At 33.1% G+C, this 25083-nt stretch overlaps 3 protein-coding genes across 7 annotated transcripts; all 3 read right to left on the bottom strand.

Moving 5' to 3' along the window:
• Window positions 1-2992: 2992 nt before the first annotated feature.
• Window positions 2993-10897, bottom strand: LOC123226461 (ceramide kinase-like). Of its 3 annotated transcripts, none has more exons than XM_044650980.1 (12): window positions 10314-10897; window positions 9579-9743; window positions 9324-9491; window positions 9116-9208; window positions 8244-8336; window positions 6938-7151; window positions 6592-6676; window positions 6006-6155; window positions 4338-4439; window positions 3830-4192; window positions 3569-3635; window positions 2993-3494 (listed from the first exon to the last, which is right to left on the bottom strand). In XM_044650980.1, the coding sequence occupies exons 1-12, from the start codon at window positions 10482-10484 to the stop codon at window positions 3357-3359; spliced, it is 1809 nt and encodes a 602-aa protein (XP_044506915.1). In that variant the 5' UTR covers window positions 10485-10897; the 3' UTR covers window positions 2993-3356. The 3 variants fall into 3 exon arrangements, with proteins under 3 accessions (XP_044506915.1, XP_044506916.1, XP_044506917.1); XM_044650981.1 differs by having other exon boundaries at window positions 6983-7151; window positions 10314-10896; XM_044650982.1 differs by lacking the exon at window positions 10314-10897 and having other exon boundaries at window positions 9599-9740.
• Window positions 10898-13328: 2431 nt separating this feature from the next.
• Window positions 13329-16616, bottom strand: LOC123224777 (probable isoaspartyl peptidase/L-asparaginase 3). Of its 2 annotated transcripts, XM_044648489.1 has the most exons (7): window positions 16464-16616; window positions 16182-16353; window positions 15779-15843; window positions 15291-15683; window positions 15147-15205; window positions 14385-14489; window positions 13329-13858 (listed from the first exon to the last, which is right to left on the bottom strand). In XM_044648489.1, the coding sequence occupies exons 1-7, from the start codon at window positions 16509-16511 to the stop codon at window positions 13639-13641; spliced, it is 1062 nt and encodes a 353-aa protein (XP_044504424.1). In that variant the 5' UTR covers window positions 16512-16616; the 3' UTR covers window positions 13329-13638. The 2 variants fall into 2 exon arrangements, with proteins under 2 accessions (XP_044504424.1, XP_044504425.1); XM_044648490.1 differs by lacking the exon at window positions 16464-16616 and having other exon boundaries at window positions 15291-15693; window positions 16182-16246.
• A 3592-nt stretch (window positions 16617-20208) lies between these two features.
• Window positions 20209-24898, bottom strand: LOC123225487 (uncharacterized Rho GTPase-activating protein At5g61530-like). Of its 2 annotated transcripts, none has more exons than XM_044649448.1 (10): window positions 24821-24898; window positions 23979-24091; window positions 23635-23897; window positions 23264-23326; window positions 23156-23174; window positions 22294-22392; window positions 22128-22205; window positions 21799-22043; window positions 21358-21520; window positions 20209-20642 (listed from the first exon to the last, which is right to left on the bottom strand). In XM_044649448.1, exons 2-10 carry the CDS (start codon window positions 24037-24039, stop codon window positions 20497-20499), a joined length of 1137 nt encoding a protein of 378 aa, XP_044505383.1. In that variant the 5' UTR covers window positions 24040-24091; window positions 24821-24898; the 3' UTR covers window positions 20209-20496. The 2 variants fall into 2 exon arrangements, with proteins under 2 accessions (XP_044505383.1, XP_044505382.1); XM_044649447.1 differs by having other exon boundaries at window positions 24741-24892.
• Window positions 24899-25083: the final 185 nt, after the last annotated feature.

Below are 25083 nucleotides of genomic sequence, written 5' to 3'. Positions count from 1 at the left end.
GGTTAGAAGGGAAATTAGACTACCTTCTAGGTATGCACATGCAGATCTCATTTCATATGCATTACAGATAGGTGATGTGATAGAAATGGATGAACCTATTAATTTCAAACAAGTGTGTAAAAGTAAACGTAGGGATGATTGGATGAAAGCTATAGAGACTGAGATGGCTTCTCTACAGAAAAATCACACATGGTCACTTGTAGATAGACCCAAAGGTAAAAAAGTAATTGGATGTAAGTGGGTTTTCAAAAGAAAACCTGGTATACCTGGTGTTGAACAAGCAAGATTTAAAGCAAGAGTTGTTGCTAAAGGCTTCTCACAAAGAGAAGGCATTGATTATAATGAGGTATTCTCTCATGTGGTAAAGCATACATCTATTAGACTAATGTTATCTACTGTTGTTTTGTTTGATTTAGAATTAGAACAAATGGATGTTACTACTGCCTTTTTGCATGGAAAATTAAAAGAACAAATATACATGGAACAACCTAAAGGGTTTGTGAAACCTGCTAATGAAAATAAGGTTTGTTTACTTCATAAATCTTTGTATGGTCTTAAACAGTCACCTAGACAATGGTACAAAAGATTTGATGATTTTGTTCTTTCAATTGGATTTTCTAGAAGCAGTTATGATTACTGTGTTTATTTTAAGAAAATTGAAAATGGCAGTTTTGTATATTTGCTGATTTATGTGGATGACATGCTTATAGCTTCTAAGGATATGAATGTTTTACTTGATTTGAAATGTATGCTGAATTCTGAATTTGAAATGAAGGACTTGGGTCCTGCAAAGAGAATACTTGGTATAGATATAAGTAGGAATAGATTGAAAAGATGTTTGACTTTATCTCAATCTACTTATATTAGAAAAGTACTTGAACTATATCATATGATCAATGCAAAGTGTGTGAATGTTCCTATGGGTGCTCAGTTTAAATTAAAATCTGCTAGATTTTTGTCTTCTGATGAATCTGATTTCATGAAGAATATATCATATTCTAATGTGGTAGGAAGTCTAATGTATGCAATGATAGGTACTAGACCTGATATAGCATATGCAATTAGTCTTGTTAGCAGATTTATGAGTAATCCAGGTAAAGAACATTGGAATGCAACAAAATGGTTATTAAGGTATTTGAAGGGTACATCTGATTATGGCTTATGTTATACTGCTGATGCTACTAACCTATTTTCTGTGAAAGGATTTTGTGATTCAGATTTTGCAGCTGATCTTGATAAAAGGAGATCCCTCATTGGTTATGTTTTCACCTTTGGTGGAAATGTTGTAAGCTGGAAGTGTAATTTGCAACACATTGTGGCACTTTCAACAACTGAGGCTGAATATATAGCATTAACTGAAGCAGTTAAAGAAGCACTGTGGCTGAAGGGAATTATTTCTGAATTGGGGCTGAATATTGATGTTCCAGAAGTCTTCAGTGATTCACAAAGTGTTATTCACTTGTCCAGAAATTCTGCATTTCATGAGAGGACTAAACACATTGATGTAAGGCTGCATTTCATCAGAGATGTGTTGGCTGCTGGTAAAGTTAATGTGAAGAAAATATCAACAGATGTCAATCCAGCTGACATCTTAACAAAGCCTGTGCCATTGAGTAAGTTTAAGGATGCCTTGAATTTGCTCAAAATTTGTTCAATGTAAATGTGTTGTGGTCTGCAGAGGAGTCTTAGATATATTAGTTTTTGTCAAGGTGGAGTTTTGTTAAGTCTGTGACATAAACTAATGGCAGTCTTGTAAATAAGGAGCAAAGTTTGAGCAAAGTTTGGGCTGTAGTTATTATCCAGGGGTAGTTTTGTCCTTGCTAGGTTTAATGCTTTAACTAATGGTTTATAACCATTAGTTGGTTCTAGAGAAAATTGAAGTGAAGAGAAAAAGGCTTTACGTGGCTATTTCTTTGAAAAGGAAAAAGGCAGCCTTTGTGAAATATTTTTCTCTTCTGGATTATTTCATTCTTCTCTGCTAGGTTTACAAGAACTGCATCAGTCCACTATTTTTTGCTTAGATCTAGTTGTCTAAACACTTGAGTCAGTGTACAAGGTCGCTGTGGTGCTCGGGTTTAGGAAGGATTCGAGTCGAAAGGTTGGATTCGTTTCTGTTTATGTCTGTAATGCTAGATCGGCTTCTGAATCTGTAAGTTGTACTATTTTACTTACAAATTAGTGGATTTGCTAGAGGATTCCTCTACCTTGGATGTAGGGTTCTAATCTTTTGAACCCGAACCAAGTAAATATTGGTGTGTTGACTTGTGTATGGTTTATTATATGATTCTTGTGCAAATTCTTGACTGAAAATTGATCCGAAACTCTGATTAATATTCAAACTCGGTAAAATCAAACATTAACACGTGTCAAATCCAGTATTCAAAGATCATGAATTGCATTCTATCTTTTTTATTGGTAGATACGAGATAGTAACCACAACATTATTATCCTCTACTTCAACGAGAAAATTATATCTATCTTCTATTTAAGATATGTACTAAGATCTACCCTTATAAAACAAGGATGGAGCATAGAGCATTCCAATGATAAAATGGTGGGTATTTCTTACATATCTAGTGAGAACCATTGGCAATGCCAGTCTTTACATAATCTGACCCACTTCAAAACCAACTGTGAATGAATGTTTTAAATTTATGGAAATCATCTCCACTCTTGGAATTTCATCCTGTCAATTCATTATAAAGTCACAGGCCAACTCCAAGCACCGAAAAGACCCATTCACCGAGTGATTGAAATGGTGGGTATCCACCTAATTTCTTCTGTTGCCTTTTAATCGAATTTATTATTTCGGCCAATCGAACTTCATCTAATTCTTAAATTCCAAACTCATTTGTAAACAAGATGTCATTTATCCTATTAAGTACTATAAATTTCTTATACTGTTTAAGTAATTGTATGAGCTTCACTCGTTCATCTAGCTGAATCAATGCAGTTAAATTGAATCAATTCTGGCTTGAATTAGCCTTCAAAATTGAACTGAACTGCGTTTAAGCTTAGTTTAGATTGAATTGAAAATTTGTATAGGCAAATACCATACAAAATAGCAATTGCTTGTACATTAACAAACCCAAAAGTTGGGATTAACGGCTATTTCCCAAATTGAAAATAAAGTCTATTTGGGAAATTGACTTGAGCAGGTTAATCCTAGAGCAATCTTAAGTCTTAACCCCTTCTAGCAACAAATGACATAGAGTGGCTAAAACTCAGGACCACTTAAAGGCCATTTTTAAGAAGCCCTCTGCCTGCATATGTTAAAAAATTATATCAATTGAATCAGCTGAGTATTGCACACAGGTGTATTTGAGATTCTTCGCAGAACTGCAGATGGTCTTCCGCTAAACTTCGGGACCAGATGCAAATAAGCTAATAAGGCCTTGGAATACTTGGGCAGAGAGTTGGTGTGCTCGAAAGAGCTCACCGTCTAAATTCCAGACACTTTCATTTCCAGAGGAAGTAAATGTGAAAGCCGGAGTCTGTAGAAAATATAGGAATTAAATGATGGATATTCTAGAAGAACAAAAGCCATGAAAGAGCTTAAGAGAAGTACCTTGTAATGTTCCACAAACTTGAAGTTAAGGGGGTTTCCACCTTTCCTCGTAAGCTCGATCAAGTGCCTGTAGGTGTAATTCATGATAATGTTGAGATAACTGACAAGAAATTAAGAGTCGATAGCAGATTACAATGACATATCTAGAGAGAAACTGATATAAAAGAAAAGAAAGGAAAATGATAATGGCATTCCAAGAGAATCAAAATTTTTTATAATAAAGTTCAAACTAAAGATATAAAGAGAGAGGCTTTATGTTACCATAAATACAACACATGAGGGCAGTCTTTAATCAATATGAGATGCAATAGGCCATCTGCAAGGTGTGCATCAACCACCAAACCATCAGGTGCTTTCTCATTTCGGTTAGAAATTACGGCAGCGCCGACACTAAGAAATCGTCCTCTGGATCGCAACCACCTTGCCTCTTCAGGACAAGAGTAAGGAGTTGAACAACTTGACTTTATTTTGCAAATGTTGCAATTTGTTCGACAAATCACTCTATCAGATTTATTTGGACTTCCTGATGTCTGTAAAATTCCAAGTCGACAACAACCTCTATCAGGAGCTGCATTTGTCCTTCCTGATTCAACTTCAAGGTAAGCTATTTCTGCTTCATATGACCTAAAAGGAAAAAAGATAAGAGATCTTGATAGCTTAGCAAAATTGTTAACTATTTAAATGAAAGCCTAAAAACACATAACCTAAAAAGAGCTGGTTCTTTAGTTGTGGTGACTCATTGAGAAATATTAACCTACTTGGAGCTCACCTGTGTCTCAAAAACACTTTTGTTCCAGCAAAATCATATCGCTTTGGGCCCATCCAGCGATACTTTTCACTCTCAGTAATAACATCTCCATAAAATCCATATCTGATAAAACATGAAGCACATGAGTTCAGAAGAGGAAAAGCATATTATCTATCCTTGAATTTAATTTCAAGATATGAGTTTAAAAGATTTTCACATTAAAGGAGGAAAAGGACGGCATTAATAATTACAAAGATGGAGAAGAGAAAACAGAGTTTGCAGTACAAGTAGAAAGATTAAGCTTCAGGGTGGGAATCACGCTAAGTGCTTGCAAATGTAGTTCAACAACAGAGACAACACCAAAGAAAGATGATTTCAAAAATGTAATTAAAGAGTGATTCTCAAACACCTCCCTTTAGGTTTCAGATTTTCCAAAAAAACCTCCTTAATGTATCAGAAACTCCCAAATACCTCCCCTGAGGTATTGTTTAATCTCAATTATCTCCCCTGAAGGTCGTCGTCTAATGGTATAATTTAATTTGAAATTTTAAAAGTCAACAATCCCCAAAGTGATAAAATTTATTCAGTCCCACAATCTCTTCAACTCCAAACTCTCCTAATCTAATTTCTTAAGAAAAAAATTGATAGTATACTAATGAATGTGAAAAAAACCGAAGCTTGGTGGTGTTGGCCAACCACCAGATGTGAGCAGTGATGGCAAGATTCACCCACTGACCATGCAGACTTAAACAAGATGGAGGATGAGGGGGAGAAGAAGGGGAAAAAGTGTAAAAGTAAGAGAATAAGAAGAAAGAGAAAGAAACAAAGGAGGAAGAGGAAGAAGAAGAAGAAAAAGATGGAGAAGAATAATGGAGAAATAAATAATGTGGAGAAAGAAGAAAAAGATGGAGAAGAATAATGGAGAAATAAATAATGTGGAGAAAGAAGAAAAAGAAAGAGAGGAGAAAAAAATATATATTTAGGTTTCTAAAAATCAGAAGTGTATAAAGCCACAAATTATGTTTTAGCCCTTCCAATTTAACATCTTTATGTTACAAAACAGCCTTCAAGGGAGGTAGTTGAGATTAACTGATACCTTAGGACAGTTATTTGGAGATTTTTAATCTGTTAGGGCACATTTTTAGGAAAATATGAAACCTCAGGGGAGGTTTCTGATAATCACTCTTAATTAAATAATATACATACAAGTAATGAAATCAAACTTCATGGTCAGACTCAAGTACTGGACATAGTAATCTATTAATAAGAGACAGCGCAGTTGCTTCGTATAATTGAATTAGAAAAATATGATAAAGCTTGACCACAGGAATAATTTTTCCATTAGAAACATGGAAAAGTGCAAGACTGAAAAGATGAGTGTTATGCATGACAAAATGCACTTCACAGAATCTCAAAAAATATTTTGGAGCACACATAAATTAGAAAGTTATTTTCTTCTTTCTTTTACCTTTTCTGCCAAAAATCATTTTATTCAAGCATACATGTAAGCAAATTAAAGGTTAACATATACCAAAACCGCCATCGTAGGAGTTATTGGCTATTGGTAAGCCTAACAGCAGCATACTGGCCATAAATTAAGCATAATGCCATATAAAATGAAACAAAATGCCAAAATGCTTGTACAAAATCTACTCATAAAATTAGGCATCAATAACGATAAAACACTACCCAGCAAAAGAAGCCGCATATCGTACACAAGGTTCAACCTTTGATGCAGCTGTTGCTTTCCAACTCACAATTTGAGCTATATCAAGATACACCCTTTTTCCCAGGACAATGTGCAGTGCAGATGTTACAGCATCTCGAGCTCCAGTAGTGCTGCAAATAGAGGAATACAATGCATCATTCATGAGAACCAGGAAATATTGTGGGATGAAATAGTGGAAAAGTTTATTACAACATGGTTCCATGGATGGTTAGTCTCAATATACACCCAAGATCCATTGGATGCCACTGAAATTGATAGAACATGCTGAATATGAAAAAGATAGAGTAATTTGAAAAATTCATTTTCAGCAAGCATGGCCGTGATAACAAATGCACCTTGGTACTGGCCAGCAAATGATATAAACATGATGAACCACAATAATATGTATTGATGGAAGGCCAAATCTATGAAATAAAACCAGATGAATTTTATTTTAATTTCATTAAAACAAATTAAACGAGAAAATATATATGTTCACACAGTCAACAGACCATAGAATAAAAAAAAGTCATGCCCCAAAAAGAACCAAATGAAGAAAGAAAATACCACATCACGATGGCATCAGTTGAACCGGCAGGAATGATTCCAAACCTAAGCCATTCATGGGGGTACGGAAACTCAGAATCTTGAACTGTTCAGAGATAAACCAATAAAAAATTAATTGTATACATAAAGAGATAATTGGAAAAAAAAAATAACAAAAGAGAAGGTAAAAAGCTACAACATACAAACACCATATGAACTAAAATAATTTAATTAGTAAAAGAGATGGGATAACTAAATGTGTTTGAAGAACCAATTGCAGTTCCTCTATTTTAGATAGACCTAGCAATATATCAGATAAACACCCACGCCAACAAAAAAATAAAACTTTAAATCTTACAGTACATACGGAAATTTGATGGTCCTAACCCATTATCTTGTGAACTATACTGACCATCATTTTGATCAGAAGCCTCAGCAACTTTTTCATCAGGCTTTTGAGCTAGGGAATCATCATTACTCCCAACAGAATGAACAAAGTCTGATGGGGCCGGAGGATAAGGAGCTTTATGTCTTGAAGAAAGAAAGCCATTAAGAATTTCATTGAAAAAACCATCTCCACCCTGGAACCAAATCAACAAGCAAACAAACAATAATTAGAAAATAGAACTGAGAAAAATTTTTGGAACTCAGCAAATTAGAGAAATAGATAAAACATAAACAACAAAACAAAACATGTATAGAAACCCATTTACAGGAGGAAATAATCACCAGAGAACAACCAAAACACAATACCAGAAACAGGGTAACAGCTGCTTTATCACTTAGAAAAAGTTTGAACTAAAAATGATACAGATTAAAATTTCTCAGAATTGAAAAAAAAAAAAAATGAAGCAGAAGAAGTAGGAAAAATGAAACCCTTGAGCATGACTCAGACCACTTGGGCTTTATAGAATTAAAACTTCATAGTCCGCCAGAGGGTAATGCACAACCAAATGGTTCGTATAGGAAAAACTTCATACAAACAACAATATCCATTAAGATAAGGTTATTTCAGCAAATATCTAAACGTAGTACCATACCCTAATATCAAGTATTTATTTTTTAGAGTGGTAACATAACCAGAAATAATATTTTTTTTCCCATAAAACATTATTATAAAGGGGTTGTAACAATTGTTTTTTAAAAAGGTTGTGATATTCTCTCTTGATCAGAGGTAGTTGAAAACAAATATAGCAGTTGAAATTGTTAACAAAGTTTTGATTATGAAGTTTCTACCGTCAACTAATGCTAAAACAAAGGTCACTAACTTTTTTCTTCTTGCAATTTTAATTATGGGTACTCAGCCTGTGCTCCACTGAAGTCTACCTACCAAAACCAATACCATCACTAAACATAGACATTCTGTTTGTCAACATTGATCATCTATTTTTCATAGAGGATTATGTGATTGCCATCTCCTCTATTTTAATGAGCATAAAAATGAATGGGCCTCAATTAGGATTATGTAATTGCTATCTCCTCTATTTTTCATACATGAATTTCCATCATCTACTGTAGCAATATGCCATCATTATTTCCTTCTTTCTTTCTTTATTTTCTTTCTGGTTTTTTCCCCTTATTTCTCACAAAAATAGCAGGCCACAGTTTATTCCATGCCACTACTATAACATTAAGCATGCAAGATATGTTCATGAAGCGATTTCATGACTTACAACAGCTATAACACCATCATATGAGTTAAGCTCCTTGTTTGTAGTAGATGCCATCACATCAAATGCATGTCCAGCCCTCTCTGTAACAACCACCTGATGAAGAAGTCAAACAATTAATCTAGAGACACAGCTCAGTTGTCCCAATTACATTCATTTAGTACCGAACTTTATGACTAGAGAAATCTTCATTCCAATGAAAAATTAAACAGATTCTGACAGAAAGTATACTATGTCATAATGTCAATTAAGCAATAAAGACTGCATATCAGCTTATCTTTGTCTGGCATGCAAGCTCTGGTATTTCTTTCATTAGTCATACCAAGTTTAGCCCATGGCCATTCATAGTGCTGTTCAATAGTACCATTAAATATTATAATCACAAATTGAAAAGCAAGTACCATACAATACCCAAATTTTTCCTATAAAAATTCCAAGTGTTCATTTAGGATTGTTGGTAAATCTAATTGGCCCAACACATTTGAGATTTATTGCACTGTGCACAATCTGCTGTCTAAGCTCTATGAGGTTAATCAATAATCCAAGTGTAAACTCTTTCACCTGTAATGACTATTCTGAGTATACATATTATAGAGATATTCAAAGTGGTTGAAATGATTTGAAATCTTAAATTGAGGACCATAAATTACAACACTTCCCCAGACAAAGATAGAATCTTCAGCTCACAAAAATGAGACTTAGACAAAATAAAGATGCCAGAATGCATTACATCACATAAGATAGCAACAGACAAAGTAGCTTTATTCTGAATTACTGACATAGTTAATGTAAATTTCTAGGCATGGTTACAGAATATTGTAATGCCAGGACTTGAGAAACAATTACCGCATATCATAGGTATGCTTTGCAAGTACCTTCGTCTTAATTTTAGCACGTGCAAATATAGAAGCCACAGTTTCCCAGGTTCTACAGCCCTTAGTCTTCCCACTCATAGGATTAACAAAAACCTGTCAATCAGAAAAAAATCTGGAGACAACTTTAATACTGATTTCAATTGATTTCTTCAAGTAAAGATGAATATAGAAGGAAAAGAAATGGTCTTTAATCAAGATCAGTATATACCAGGAGATTCTTTGGTCTTCCCTCTTCTAAATTCAAAGAAGCATTAAGTCGATTCACCCACATCTCACATATTGGCAGGTCCCTGTGACCGAATGTGTATTCAGCCAAGACCCAAAGATTAGGCTGTCTTTCTGATTTTTGGAAACCGTGCACCATAAAGCGAAACATCTGAATCAGAATATAAAATATCCCATCCATAAATATAATAGCTATATAAGAATTAAAGCACATAAAAAGATTTGAATGAGATCAAACCTCAGAATCAGGAGACTCACGTCTCATCAAAATATTTGCTGCAGTCAGACAATTCCCCTTATGAATTAAACCGTAGTCAGTTAACTCAACAGCGTAGACATCAGAGAATTTGATTTCATTTGGAAGCTTAGCACCAAATTTAATTCTCAAACATGACGATCCATCCTGTTCCAGTAAATACAAGTGAGCCATCATATATTGAAAGTTAAACTACTCATCAACATCAGTACTAAATAGTAGGAAAATTTATTTTAATATCCCTGGAATTTACACCAAACTAACATACAAATATGCTTCTTATACGCAAAAGAAAAGGAGAATGGTGCAGGCTACTCGGGTAAATGGTCAAGAACAAAAAATGAACATTCTGAAAAGACAAAACGGATCTACTTCAACTAGACCACTATAGAGAACGTAATTTCCAAGAACAGATGTATTTTCAACAATTCAAAACTTGAGCTAAAGCTTGTATATGAATTTCGAGAAAACAGCAAGGTCCAAACTAAAAACGTGCTTTCTAGATTTCCCACATTGGTTACTAACTTCAACTCTCTAAATTGCATCAGAACTTATAAAATTATTCAACAACAAGCTATCTCTGTTGCATCCAAATGATATTCAACAGAATTCAATGATCTCCAGCTCATTCATACTAAACAAAATGAAAAAAACAGTATTAATTGAACACAAGTATATTAGATGTATATTTAAAAAAGAAAAATGAAGAAAAGTTACATCATCAAAGGAAGTAAGGGGTTTCCAGGACAAGCCATCTGAATCATGAGTAAGAAGAACTTCTCCAAAATTATCCAAGAAAACGCTTGAATTCAAAATGGGTGCTTCACAATCACCTTCATTAACCGCTAATTCCTTTTCTACGATGTTATCATCTCCGTTTCTCTCCATCAACGAAAAAAATCGATTTAAATAATCAAAATAAGGGAAAGAATACAAACTTTAAGAAAGAAATATCAGCAGGAATTCAAGATAAATGATCCTGTGAATTCAACTTTGCCCAATTGAAACTTCAATTAGGTTTTCGTCAAAGATAAACTTTCAAAAAGTCATTTCATCAGTACAGAAAAAAAAAATCTTCAGGTAAAATTATTGAAAAGATGAATTTTCTGTTTAACTCTTAAAATAAAAGAAAAGAACTTATGATACAACCAAAACACAAACATCTCATTTTTTTTAATGGAAGTATGAATTTAAATATCTAGAAGGCAGAACGACTGTTTTTCGTCACCCGTTCTTTCTCTCGATAATTCTTTTCCATTCTTAACTTTCCAAATTTTTTTGTTCAACTTTTTCCTGAGAAGACATAATCGTAATGGAAATAAAATTACATACACTCATTTTTTATATATAATTTATATATATAATTAATATGTTATAATATAATTGATTAATTTTGAATTAAAAATAAAATAATAATTAATCATATAGTGATATAATTTTTATATACATTAATTATGTACTAACAGTGGATACATATAATATTGCTTATAAAACTATACTTATAAACAAATTGTGATTGTCTCAACCCAAAAAATTAATAAAACTAGTAAAACATTAAAACTTCTAAGGTAAAAGTCTAGATTCGAGTCTTTAAGGTAAAATTCTAGATTCGAGTCTTTACCATGCTTATAAAACTTTAACTTACCTAATATAATGATCGTGAGTCTAATTACTGTGCCTCAGGGTTATCGATCCAATAAATAATAGTAGAGTCCTTTGTTATAAGAAAAAAAAAAAAAACTTTGATTGTCTCGCTTAAATATGCTAATATAAGGGTTGGATATGATCTCAATTAGCTCCGTCTCGAAAGTTAGTTTAACTCAATTTGGTTTAACTCATATCGAATTCATTTTATTCAAATTTGAATTGAATTTAAATTAAAGGATTTAGTTCGTTTTTTAAATCAAATCGAACACGAGATAGGTGGTGCTCGGTTTGATTTAACTCAAATTGGTAGTTTGAATTCATAGTTCAAGTTGGTTTGAATAAGCTCGAATTCATAATTCAAAATTGGTAATTCGAATTTGTAGCTCGGTTCAAATCGAATATGTGATTTTGTATATTATTTAGATAAAACGATATCGTTTTATCAATACGTAACAAACACGAGCCACGAATCCAAGTTACAAATTTAAACCATGAATTCGAACTGAATCAAGTCACAAATTCAAATCACTTATTCGAACTATAAATTCGTATTGAAATGAAATTGAATAATTTTTTTATTTAAATCACTCTTAATTTTAATCTGACAAACACAAATCAAACTCAAGTCAAACTATTTTTAGATGGTGCGGTTGTTTAAGCAAAAATTATGTTCATTGCAGTAAATTAGGAGTGTTTTATTATCCAAAAAAGTGTCTTCGGTATGCTTTTGTGTTGGTTTGTACACTTTAGTGTGAGGATGTTCTTATAACAGAGACATACGGTGCTTAGAGACAATATAGTGTGAGGCTGCATCTCCATTTTGTTAAGATAACGCATGTAGCTTCAAGATCATTAAATATTGTAGGAGGTGGAGTCTAGAGCCATCACTCTTCATCAAATGTGATAGATTGTCTAAGCTGCTCACATACTTTACGTTTAATGAGTCACTAGAACAATATCTCTCCTTTACGAACTATAATTGAGCCAAAAAAATAGCAAAACAATATTTATTTTGATATATATTAATTAAAACGATGTCATTTTAATTGATTCATATCGAAAATTTTTTAACTCACATGTTTGATAAACCAAACACCCTTTAAACTCAAACTAAAAAATATTTAATTCTTATATTCAAATTCGAATTCACTTAAGCTAACCTCGTTTAAATGAAACTCATTTTTTAGCTCAAACAAGCTTGAATCAAATCCAACCTTGTACGGGGTAATTTCATCTATCTCTAATGTGTTGTTCATATTTGTATAACTCTCAAAGAATTGGTCAATTTTGTGCTCACCCCTTTAAATGACTCATTTTAATTAATTACTTGAGTATAATCTAAAGTGAAAATCAACCGTAGTCACACAAACTCAAAATTTTTTACATTCACAACCTTCCAACAACTTTGGGAAATTGGATTTAAGAAAACAGAAGTCATATTTTGTATTTGGGGCTAGTAGAACATACATCTCTATGCGGTTGGATTCGAGCTCAAACTCGACTCGATTTACATGAAACCAACCTTAGACTCGTTAAACTCGTTTCAAAAGAATTCGAGCTCAGCTCGTTTAAAAAAAACTGAGCTCGAGTTTGACTCAAACTCGAGCTTTTAGCTTAACTCATTATTAAAACGTCGCTTTAGTACATATTAATCAAAATGATGTCGTTTTATATTAAAATTTTTAAACTCGCGAGTTTGACGAGTCAAACACCCTAAAGGTCGAGCTCACTTGAACTAAGCTCGTTTCAGGTTCATTCAAACCGAACTTGAACAAGCTCAAGTCAAATCCAGCCCTACACCCATACCCATAAAAAAGTGTATTATAATATTAACCACCAAAATATAAAAAATTAAAAACACGATTATTTCACCTCTGCACATTAACAATGTTGTTGAAAGGGAATAACACCTTCCAATTTGTTTATAAAATTTTTAAAGCATACAGACTGCTTTACTCATTATTTACAATTTAGAATTATTATAATAATCGTATAAAACGAGCTTATTCAATGAAAATGACTATTTAAGTCTTTGATCATGCAACATATACAATTTTGCAATAGCATATAAAGCAAAATAAATTAGACCAAAACAAGATGCTTTGCGTGCAGATTTTTCATTCCAAGTGACATGAAATCTATGTTAGAACACAATGTCTTCCATTTTATGCCAAATATATACCGATAACAATGGGCAAGTCCATGTCTGATATTCAACAATAGGCATGTGTAGAGGGCAGAATATACAATCCAATGCCTCTTGTTTATCAAGAAGTATGAAAGGGTACTCACAGTTTTCTTCAGAGGTCACCAGAAAAACACAACAAATCTTTAGTAGGGTACTAAAATCAGTTCAAAATTGTATAGTGCTTACTCTGAAACACACAGGGATAATTCAGGGTAACACAGTGAAAACCTCCACGTTGTCCATTTCCATGGTTCTCACTGAATATTGAAATGTCCATCCATGGCAAGCACCAGCATGTATTCCGTTCTTATTTACAGCAACAACTGCCCCAATAAAATCTGGAAATTTTCTTGCAATTCGAGAAATGGCATCCTTTGCAGCAAGCTTTGGTTCCATTCCTAATCTCATGCTTTCTACAACTTGATAACTGAAAGAATAATAAACAGCTACAGACTTATTTAAGAGAGAAATACCAAGGGAAAATAAAATCAGGAATTGCTAAGATAGATAATAGGCTTAAAGTGGATAGAGCACACAAATAGATAGGTTAGTCTTGCACGCAATCCAGATTATGAGATTTCATCACATTTATATTCCTCTATTTCTGTAAGGATTATAGAAGAATGATAGAATTGAGGTACAAAGCAAGCAGATTGCCAAACTTGATGCGTGAAGTCAGCTTTATCGAACAGAGCTTGAGCCATAAGCCTAGCTAAGTGTAGCAAGCCTCACAACCACAAAATGTCAACTTAATCTGTCATTTGGTCATAGTTCTGTCTACTAATATTAAATAAACAAATTTTGATTTTGAAGTTCAAACCCAAAATGCAAGCCTTTTAGTTTGGAGCATCAGAAAAGTCTAATTCCACAACTTAGTTGTCCTTAATCAAGAAGGACCTAAACAATTCCTAAAAATGCTTACTTGTAAGTTGTTATAAATTGTAACACATTACCAGGGAAGGAAGCGCATCATGATGTCACCATCCCCAGTTGCCCCGCAAGCACCAATCTCATCATCGGCATATGATGAAGATCCAGCAATTGGACCGTCACCCACCCTGTAGTCAAGAAAAGAAACTATGTATCACGATCTCTAAAATTTTTAAGTGATTTGAACAGCTTAATGTTCCTTTTAGATGGCTTTTCTTGTTCATTTATACAAGATAAACCACAAAAAACTGAAATTGCTAAATGACCATAAAAGGAAAAATGTATGACACGGAGAATGGAAAATAATAATCAAAGTTTCATGTCAATAAATGCATCTGACTTCTTCAGAGGTGGCAATGTATTCCATTCAACTTTGCTTTCCCAGAAAACAGCCTAAACCTATATTGCTCCAAAAGTGGACAAAAACTCTGCTGCTGACTCCTAGCAACTATACTTTCATGGTCTTTTCCTCAATCTGCAACTGCCAATATGAAGGAATAGTCGCCCTTGTCCTTTTCATCAGACAAAAGGATTCTGCGTCCATCATCATTCTTATACAAAGAGATAGAAGTTGGTTCAAAATGATCAAATCCAATTTCTACTGCTGCTTATAGAGAAAAATTTGACAAGCAACAAATAGGGCTCCAAACCATCAGCTGTAAAGCGAGGTATAGAAAGACTTCAAGATAAGTAGATTTTGAATTCTGAAAGATAGTGATTAAGACTATTGTCGCTCAATATGGTGCAATTGTAGTCACAATTAAGAGGTTTTCTAGTAACCTTACCTGCCAGGGATCTTAAAGGTAGCTCCATTAGTTGATGTGCCAACAGCAATATGTCCCATCTACATGAACAAAGCAATTTTTTGAGTGAAATAGGAATACATGCATGCGTATTATGTATACAAGAGGCATATCTAATGAACTTACTTTATCAATGACAGCCATTGAAATAGTGTCATGGCTGTGAAGACCAAAATGAGATGACCTTGGTTCAATAACTCCCATCAAATTGGCTTCAGAATAACCCCCCTCACTGAAACCTTTTTCACTCTTCGGATGATATGGACCACAACCATTTAAAGGCACAACATTTTTCCAAAAATTAGGCTGGCAACCATTCTCTTTCCATTTATTCCACTTCTCAAGAGACTCCGTGGAGCCAAGGTTTGAGGGTCCTGGGAGACCCATTGCAATAGCAAACGCTGATGCCTTCTCCCCAACAAGGAGAGTGTGCTTAGTATGTTCCATCACTAATCTCGCAGCTCTAATGCCATCTTTCACATAGCTCATGGCAGCTACAGCTCCAACCTCCATTGTCACCTATTAAGCCCTTGCCAAAACACATGATAGACTACCTATCATAGTAAAGGAACAAACACACTACAAGAAAAAAACAAATTTGTAAAAGGCTTTACCCCATTCATTATCAGGGCATCAATTGTAGTTTCTCCATTCTCATCTGGACTTCCACCAGGACCCACTGTTCACAAAAAATTCATCATCAATAAAATCACATTAACGTACTAAAACCATACTAATCCAAAATTCGCCAAAATAATCAAGTGTCATAATCTTAATGTCTTCCGTTTGATATAATTTATATGCTTAAATTCTTTTCAAAGGCGATTTACATAGTTCACTACATTACATTTGCATTCAGTAACTCAAAACAACTACTTTACAACCTTTGAAGTAGCAGCAAAGAACGAAAAATAATTACGGGAAAATCTCACGGAGCTCCCTTGAGGATTAAATTGTGTTAGAAATGTTCGTATGTCATAATTCTTTTTCTCAAAGGAACAGAATAGTGTTACCCACCGGTGCCATCACACCTCAAATCTTCACAAGCAGAGCAACCCTCAACAACGGCGTCAACGGCTGAAAAGCCAGCATCAACGGCCCTCCAAGCAGCTCTCACAGCTTCTACAAAAGGCCACGTACTCACCACAACTGGGTACTTCCCTGAATTCCCATCTCCAAATCCCAAAACCTGGATGATAAGACCAACATCATGCGATAAAAATATAGAATTAATGAAAATTAAATAAATAAAGCCAAACAATGAGATAAATTTATGCTTGATGAGCAACGAATTATTACCAATGAAGAGACGAATGTGAAGAGAAAGAGAAGTTTGACGGTCGACATTAAGAAGAAAATTTTTTACTTGACAGAATCAGGATCTGCTGTCAGTTGCTTGCGAGAGATCAACTGTTTTTTTTTTTCAGTTTTCGCAATTTAGCTTCTGGCCAGATAGTCCAGCTCATTTTAGTCAACTCAATTTTTCTAATATACCTGGGCCAAAAAATTATTTCCAACCAAGATGTAGTGCAATCTGAAAATTCTATCATTAAATTTTTTTAAATTTAAATAGCCATTTATTAAATAATTTTTATTAAAAATCTTAATTAGAATAAAAGGTAAATTTGTTATTTACTAAAAAAAATTTAAAAAATTAAAATTTTATCACATTTTCTTTCTCTGATTTCAAAACTTACAATTTCTCCTATCCAAAATTTAAAAAATAACAATTTTCCCTTAGAGTTTTTTTCTCTTTTCTCCAACAATAATCCATTATCTCCAGTCATTGGTTGTCCTTCCTCTGCCCTTATCTCTCTCTCTCTCTCTCTCTCTCTCTCGGTCTCTATCCCTTTCCTTTCCAACCATGGATGGATTTTAGATGATTTTCATTTGAAAATTCAGACGACTAGACAATGGCGTCCAGACAAATCTTCTAGATCCATCATCATCCAGATGAAAAGATCTCTTTGTCTTGACGTCGTTGTCCAAATGAAAATCATTTGGATTTCCAAACTAAAGTTGTCTGGATTTTCAGACAATTTTTGTCAATCCGTGGTTAGAGAGGAAAGGGAAAGAGCCCAAGAGAAAGAATTAACGTGAGAGGGAGGACAACTAATAGCAGAAAACGCTGGATCATCTCCTAAGAAAAAAGAAAAAAACCCTAGGGAGAAATTGTCACTTTTCAAACTTTGAAGAAAATTTTGGGAAAAAATTATGAGATTTTCAAATAGAGGAGGGAAATGTAATAAAAGTTTAGTTTTTTGATTATTTTTTTTTATTAAATGATGATTTTGTCCCTAATCCAAACTGAGATTTTTAATGAAATTATCTCATAAGTAGATGTTTGGGTTTTAAAAGTTAGAGGATAAGACTTTGAGATTTTACTATACCTCGAGTGGGAACAAGTCTTTTTGCCATATACTTAAGACTAGATATATAGTTCACATTTTTAATTTTTATTTCATAATAAATATTTAGAGTTACATTTCCCTACCCAAAGTTTGGTTCAAGAACCTTTTCCACCTTAATTAACATAAATATCATTTTTCCACCAAAAATTAAACTTTGTTAATAGAACTAACAATTTCAATCCAATTTTAGGATCCTTGACCCGTCCTGATCCTATTGGGGAGGGAATTTCCCAATAGAAATAAGGTGGGGAGCGAGAAGGAAAAGTATCCCCATAATTGGAGATGCGGATATGTGTATTCTCTCTCTTCCCTGTCTCACCCCTTAAATCTAATATATAATATATTTTAAGTAGTTTAAAGTTAGGCCAAAGGACTATTCCACTGAAGTTTTGATGTGCCCTTAAAGTCACACCCACGGAATTTGAAAAATCTAAAGTCTCATTCATAGATCAATTATGGTTAGAGGTAGTGGTAAGATCGTTATTTTACTAATAATATTAAAAATATATAAAATTTATTATATTTTCTCTCATAAATTTTAAAAACTAACAACTTCACTTCTACCTAAAATTTTATAATTTTGAAAAATCACATTTTCCCTCAAACCTAAGGTTTTTTTCTTCTCCCTTCACGCCACCATCTCTGACCTCCATGACCTCCCTTCTCCACCCTAAAACATTGGTCGGTGCATGAAGATCTCCCCCCTCCAAATCTCTCCATCTCTTCGTTGAGACAAAGAGATTTGGAGAAGGGAGGTTATCATGCCCCATCAGCACTATAGGTAGTGGTCAGAGGGGTGAAAAAAAACCTTAGGTTTGGGAAGGAAATTGTGACTTTTCAAAATTAGAAAAACTTTAAGCAAGGGTGAAGCTATTAGTTTTTAAAACTTATGGGAAAAATATAATAAATTTTATTTTTGTAATATTATTAGTAAAATAACAATTTTACCCCTATCTCTAACAGAAAATTATAACAGTAGTTAGTCAATGAATGAGATTTTGGGGTTTTGAAATCTTATGGATGTGACTTTAGGAACGTACCAAAACTTGGGTGGGAATAAGTCCTTTGGACTTAAAGTTATTACAAAATTTCCCTAAATCTAATATATATATATATATATATATATATATATATATATATATATATACACTAAAAAACGCACACTTAATAGTTTTTATTACAAAATTGTCACTCATCTTATTAACCCTAAATGTAAATCATCTCTTTCTTTCTATGTTTTGTTTACCATAACATTTTATTTTTCTCTTATTACAATTCATTTTGCTTTTAAAATTGATTATTATAGGTTAGTTTTTAAAATGTTGTTTTATATTTATATGAAAAATTAATGAAAATATCAACATGAAAAACTACTAATAAGGGGATCGATTATTACATATTGTTAGATTTTGTTAATATTATTCATTTTTTTTCTAAAGAAAACTTTGTATTTGATCTAAAGTTACAAGTAAATATTTTGTGAAAAAGTAGCAAATAATATTTTGGAAAAACATGATGATTATTTTATCTATTGAAAAATAGGGAAAAAATGAAATTTTTATTTGCAGGTACAATGAGGGGATTTTTCCCCTCTCCCATGAGGATAGAGAAGGGATTTCCCCATTGGAGACAGGGAAGGGATGGGAAGGAAATTTTTTCTATGGAGACAAAGACGAGGACAAAGATATGTAATAAGGATAGATCGGAAACAGAGATTGAAATCCCTTATGAGAATGGGGATATCCCCTCCCCATCTCTATTCCTATTTATTAATGAAATAACAATATTAAAAAGTTAAAATTACTGTTTCACTCTTGCTATTTCTTTTTTTAATATTATCTTATAACTCTAAAATTAATAAAAATTTTAAATATTTTAATTATAATAAAAGTCTTCCATTTCCTTTCCTCTCACCATCACCCCTTCTTTCTCTCCTTCAATGGATAGATGTGTCTTTTTCATATAATCACCAATCAAAGAGTAAGCCGTAATTTTTAAAATATTAATTTTTTTTTTAGCAAGGTCATCTCAATTTGGAAAATTTGTGGGGGGTTTTTTGAAATTTTTTGAAATATCTATATACCCCCAATAGTTTCAAAAATGATTTATACTCCAAAAAAATTAAATAAAATATAATAAGTTATGGTACAAATATCATAATACAAATATTAAGACCATAAAATAATTTCAAAATACATCGAGTTTAAAAATATTTTAGAAATTAATTGGTGAATTTTTAAACCTTAAAAAGATTAAATTCTCATATTTAAATATTTAGTTTGATAGAAAATTGCTATTTATTTTTATTTTTCAATATTAACCCTTACATTATTATCGAAGTTGTCTAGATAATAAAATCACTATTTTATTTTTACACTATTTTATTTTTATATTTTTTATATGAAAGTGTTATTTATATTATTTATGAAAGTATATGATTTATATTAACTAAGAGTAAAAGAATATTTTCTAATCCAAACTTCAAGTAGAAAAATGTTATATACCCATCTATTTGTTATTTTTCACTAATCAACCCATTAATCCAAAAATTATTAGCCATATAACAAAAACATAATAAATATTAACAATACTGCATAAAATTATATATTATCATTTTGACTAACAGGAACAAATTCACCGAAAAGAACCAACCATCCAACTTCATCCATTATTGAGCTTTTGTTCAACAACAATCTAACCGCTCAAACTTTTCACAAGAGCAAAAGGGTAAAATATTGCCAATCTTATTCCTTCAATTTGTTGGGTAAAATATAGATTCTAAGGACTACAATTTACACAACCACACCCTCAAAATTCACCCAGGTTGCTACATCTCTACGAAATGTTTCATCAAATATTGGTTTCACTTTCTAGCTTGATGAATTCATCGGGGTGGCAGCTGGAAACTGACTGAATCTAGCTTACCTCCAAACGGTCTCATTTGCATCTGTGAAGATTGCGTTATGCTGTTCTATGAGGCACTGAACAACCTCGATAACGCCAAAGTCGACTGGCATGCCATCATCCAAGGGAATGGGAGAGGATGCATCCATAACTTCACTCTCATCTGTAGCCGCGTCCAGGACCAAAGGAAAACAGAAGAAAATATGAGAAAGTTTCCCTTATAAAATTAAAGTTTCAAGGGGAAAATACAAAAAGCAAAAAGTTCAATAGAGTCCCGATGCATATTCCCTATTATCCTTATATCTGATTCAATAATTATAATACTGAAAAGTTAAAGATTTTTAGCTTCTTTGAGCGAGATAAAAAGGTTAAAAGACCAAGTGGGTTTCGGTGGAATCAGAAAACCTAATTCTTTAATTATCTCTACAAGGCTCAAAAAAGAGTATGAGAAAAAGTCATCTCAATTAAAATTCACAATCAGAATAAATATATTTGAAAATTGAAATCTGAAACCTATAATACAGGTACAACTGTCTCGCATTATCCACATAATCATATTATCTGCTTTCCTCGGGCAACAATCTAAGTTTCATAGAGCCAGTAAAATTAACACCGTGTCCTCATAACTGCCTCATATAAGAAGGAATAAATCTTTAATATAAATCTTAGTCATTTAATATTTTTAAAGACTAGGAAGATTTTCAAAGGTAATATTCACACCTTGGAAAAATTTTATGCACATTTGTGGAATATAAAATAACTTCTAAAATTTTACCACCTGTCTAAACGAATAACAAGTCTGCAGTAAAGCTTACACTATAAGCCCAGCTATATTACTTTAGACTGGTTTTATTAAGCATGAGACAGGGATCACTAACCAGCTAACATGTCCCAAGCACTGTAATCTGGTGTTGATTCCATGTTCTTCTTTGAAGGACTTCTTGATGTATGACTCCAATATTGCCTATAGGAGTCTGGTTTCCGATCCTTCTGCCACATAATAACAGGGGCCATTTCCATGGCAAGACTATGAGCATCCATCTGCAGAGAAGTAAACTAACACTTAGTACAGCTTATCAACTGGGTCTAGTTAACAAGTTTCTGAAAATGTTAGAAGTAAAGTTGGACATAATAAAGGAGACAGACTGATGTATATTGTTATCATTTAATACAAAACACATTGCCAACAGGAGAAATCTGTAAAGCACGGAGTTCAAGCATATGCATGGGTCAACCAGCTCCCAGCCCACAGTGAAACAAAACAGAGTGTGTGTGCATGAGAAAGAAAGAGAGTGAGAGCCAGAGACAGATGTTTTTACCTTATTAAGAAGCGACTTCTGACTAACACGGAGCAGTAGTGCAGTTATATACTCTAGTGTCATGTAGTTTACACTGGGAAGCTTCTTCAGTATGTTTCGCATTGCATGTATACTAGAACGAGCACCTTTTATATCATTATAAAGTTCAAAAGTTGTCAGAGGCTCTGGAAGACTTGCAAGGTAGTATTTTACCAAAGCTGCCACATCAATTGGATTTACACCCTCTGGCAGTGAAGCAGTGTAGTCTGTACAATATACAATTACAGATCAAGGAATGATGGCATCCAAATATATAACAGTCAACTTTGAGAACAAAATGTTCAAGTTACCTTGATTGTAGATAGAAACCAGCTGCTGAATGACCTTTTTATCCCCCTCAGCTTTAAACAAGTATTGTGAGTTTAGGCCTAGAAGTTAAATGTAATAAATGGTTACCCTCCACACTAACATATACTACAGTCAACAACTTAGGACATTTAATGCTCATATAATTACCTGATAATATGAGGTAATCTGCACATTTGACCAAAATATAAGGAATGGGCTTGATATATTGTTGACGCTGTACAGTGACCTCAACTGGGACTCCAAATACTAAAGATTCAAAAGAGATAAGAAACTATTAATACATAAATAAACCAATGTATGAGCATAACAGGCATTATATAATCATCTTACAGCAGCTAAGCCCACTCATAAAACAAAATGAAATGTGTGTAAATCAAAAGTCTAGTATTTAACATAAGAAAGACTAAGCACAAAATATCAAAGAAAATTAGGAGATGTAATGTGTAACTGGAGGATCAATACCTATCCTAAACTATATAACTAAATCTTGAAGAAAATTATGAGAACTACCTGCCACTCAAATAAGTAATGCCACATTTATTGCTTAACCGTCTGGCTTCTATGCCTGACCAGAACAAATTCCAGTCTCAACCAGTGGCAGTTGGTATGCACAAGATTATGTAATTCAATATTTGTTCAGTTGCTTTCTCTCAGTACTATGAACTCAAAGATTTTATCTATCAGTGAAATTCCTTGCAAATAATAATTAAATGAACCTGTATTAATTTGAATACTTCTGATGAGTAGCAAACCTTTCCAAAAGATTTAAGTACAGGCTAACACAGTTCTGTAACATTGATTTAGATTATACACAAACGCTTAGTTCTCAGAAATAGCATCTTATCTGAAGTCTCACAAATGGAATTCACCAAATCATCCACAAAGGAAAGATGAGAATAGAAGAATCTAAAACTAAAATCCATAATTTGAAATTTTAAAGTGGCAAAGAAAAAACAACCCCAAACACAAGTATGAATTCGATGAGCAAACAAAGATTAAAAAAACTTACCATCAGTGCTTGCAACTCCCTGCAAATGATAAACAAGATAGAAATAAGTACAATTTCATGAAAATTAGCATAAATTACATGAAGAATTAAAGTCTCAGAATCTTATACCTTCTGCCAACGTTCAATATCAGTCAAAATAGTCTTGCTTTTTTGAGCAGTTTTTTTTGCAGCCTGGAATAGATTCACCATCTCATATGTGTCAGTCATCATATTAACTTGTAAACAAACTTATTTCAGGTTGCTGTGATCAAAGATAATTATAATTGTTCTTACTGGGCATGTCCTAAAAAATCATTATCTTAACTTCATATATTATTATATCATCTCATGAATTAGTAATAGATAAGTATCATCATGAAAAATTCAAAAATGAAAAATGTGAAAAAATATCTAATACTTGAAAATTTTTATATACATATAATGACATCTATTTTCAAAATACCTTGTAAAATCCAAAAATAAGTTTCAGACATTAGTACCTCTTCAACTTTTGTCTTCCCAACTGCAGCCTTATCTTTTGTTTCTGAGAAACCTCTCCTCAAAAACATTCCAGTAGTAGCAGCAGCAGTTATAAGACGCTCCTGAACAGCATGTCTGGTTGATGGCTGTTGAAGAAGTGCCCATCGGCTTTTGACCACTGAACCAACTCGTTCTGCCACATCAGTGACATTACCTTTAGCGTCCTTTGCAACATCCCCGATTAATGTTCCTGCTGATTGTCCAGCCTGTTTAAGCTTCACCCCTGCATTAAAACCTCAATCAAACATCCCATACAAATAAAAAAAGCAAGTAGATGAAGAATTATAGAATTAATCTTTATTACCTGATGACGAAAAGAAATCACTAGCCTTCTCTTGCCACTGTGGAGAGTCAGCGGGAGGCATTGATCCAACAACAAAGGTCAAAAGCGAAGTTCAAAAACACTAACAATAAAACCTGTTACAAGCTTAATATTAGAGAGATATAGTATCAAAGATTAATATAAACAAAAATCTACTAAATCTCCACAAATTCAAATAAAGCCAGTTGACTAGTTAAAAAGAGAGGGCAAAGTAAAAAAGAAAGCTTATTTCACGTTTTTAGAAAACTTCAACTTCATTTGGCAGCACGTAATAAAAGTTGAAATTGAAACTCAGGGAATCAAAGATGCCAATCTCTATTCTTTTTCTAAAAAGCACGACCTCGAGTCCATTAAATTCACCAGCCCAATTCATGACCCAAAGACAAACTTAATTAACTTGAATATCAATGAAAGATACCAATCACTAATCAAACACATATAATAATAATTCAGCAAAATTTTCCAGGAACAGAAGAAAGAACAAAGCCGTCATTTACCTTTTCTTTATTTTATCTATGTCAATCAAACTCAAAAAAGAATACCAATATAACTTAACAAAATCATGAAATCAGAATTGTAAGCATCTCAACAAACACGATATACACAAAAATGTCAAAATCAATACGAATTACAATAAGAACCGCGTGGAAATTAAAAACCAAAAATCAAAAACTCATGGTTTCGCAATCAGGAGAATCAATAATAGAAAACAAAACCAGAATCACGAAGACCTAATTTTCTAACCTTGTTTTGACTGAGCGAATTGAAGAAGCTGAAGAACAATGGAATCGATAAAAGCACAGACAGACAGTCAAGTCCTTTACCTTTTCTTTTTCGTTTAAGGAGTCGCTTTATTTGAGTAGAGAGAATGAGAAAGTCGTTTTGAGGAATTTTAAATTTGTTGGGGGACAATCCAATAAAAAGTCGACATGTGGAAGAATCTCGGAGGACACGCGGGCAGCCATTTGCTGTCACCTCGTTCTGGATTTTTCTAACGGATATAACGACTCTGTTTTTTTATGCAATTCTTAAATATTAAAAAATTAAACTTTTGATTTATTTAAGATAATAATATATAATTTGATAT

Source organism: Mangifera indica, chromosome 9 (genome assembly GCF_011075055.1).
Source record: "Mangifera indica cultivar Alphonso chromosome 9, CATAS_Mindica_2.1, whole genome shotgun sequence".
Classification (NCBI taxonomy): Eukaryota; Viridiplantae; Streptophyta; class Magnoliopsida; order Sapindales; family Anacardiaceae; genus Mangifera; species Mangifera indica.
The sequence above is the reverse complement of the archived record's forward strand: the minus strand, read 5'-3'. Positions and strand labels throughout refer to the sequence as shown.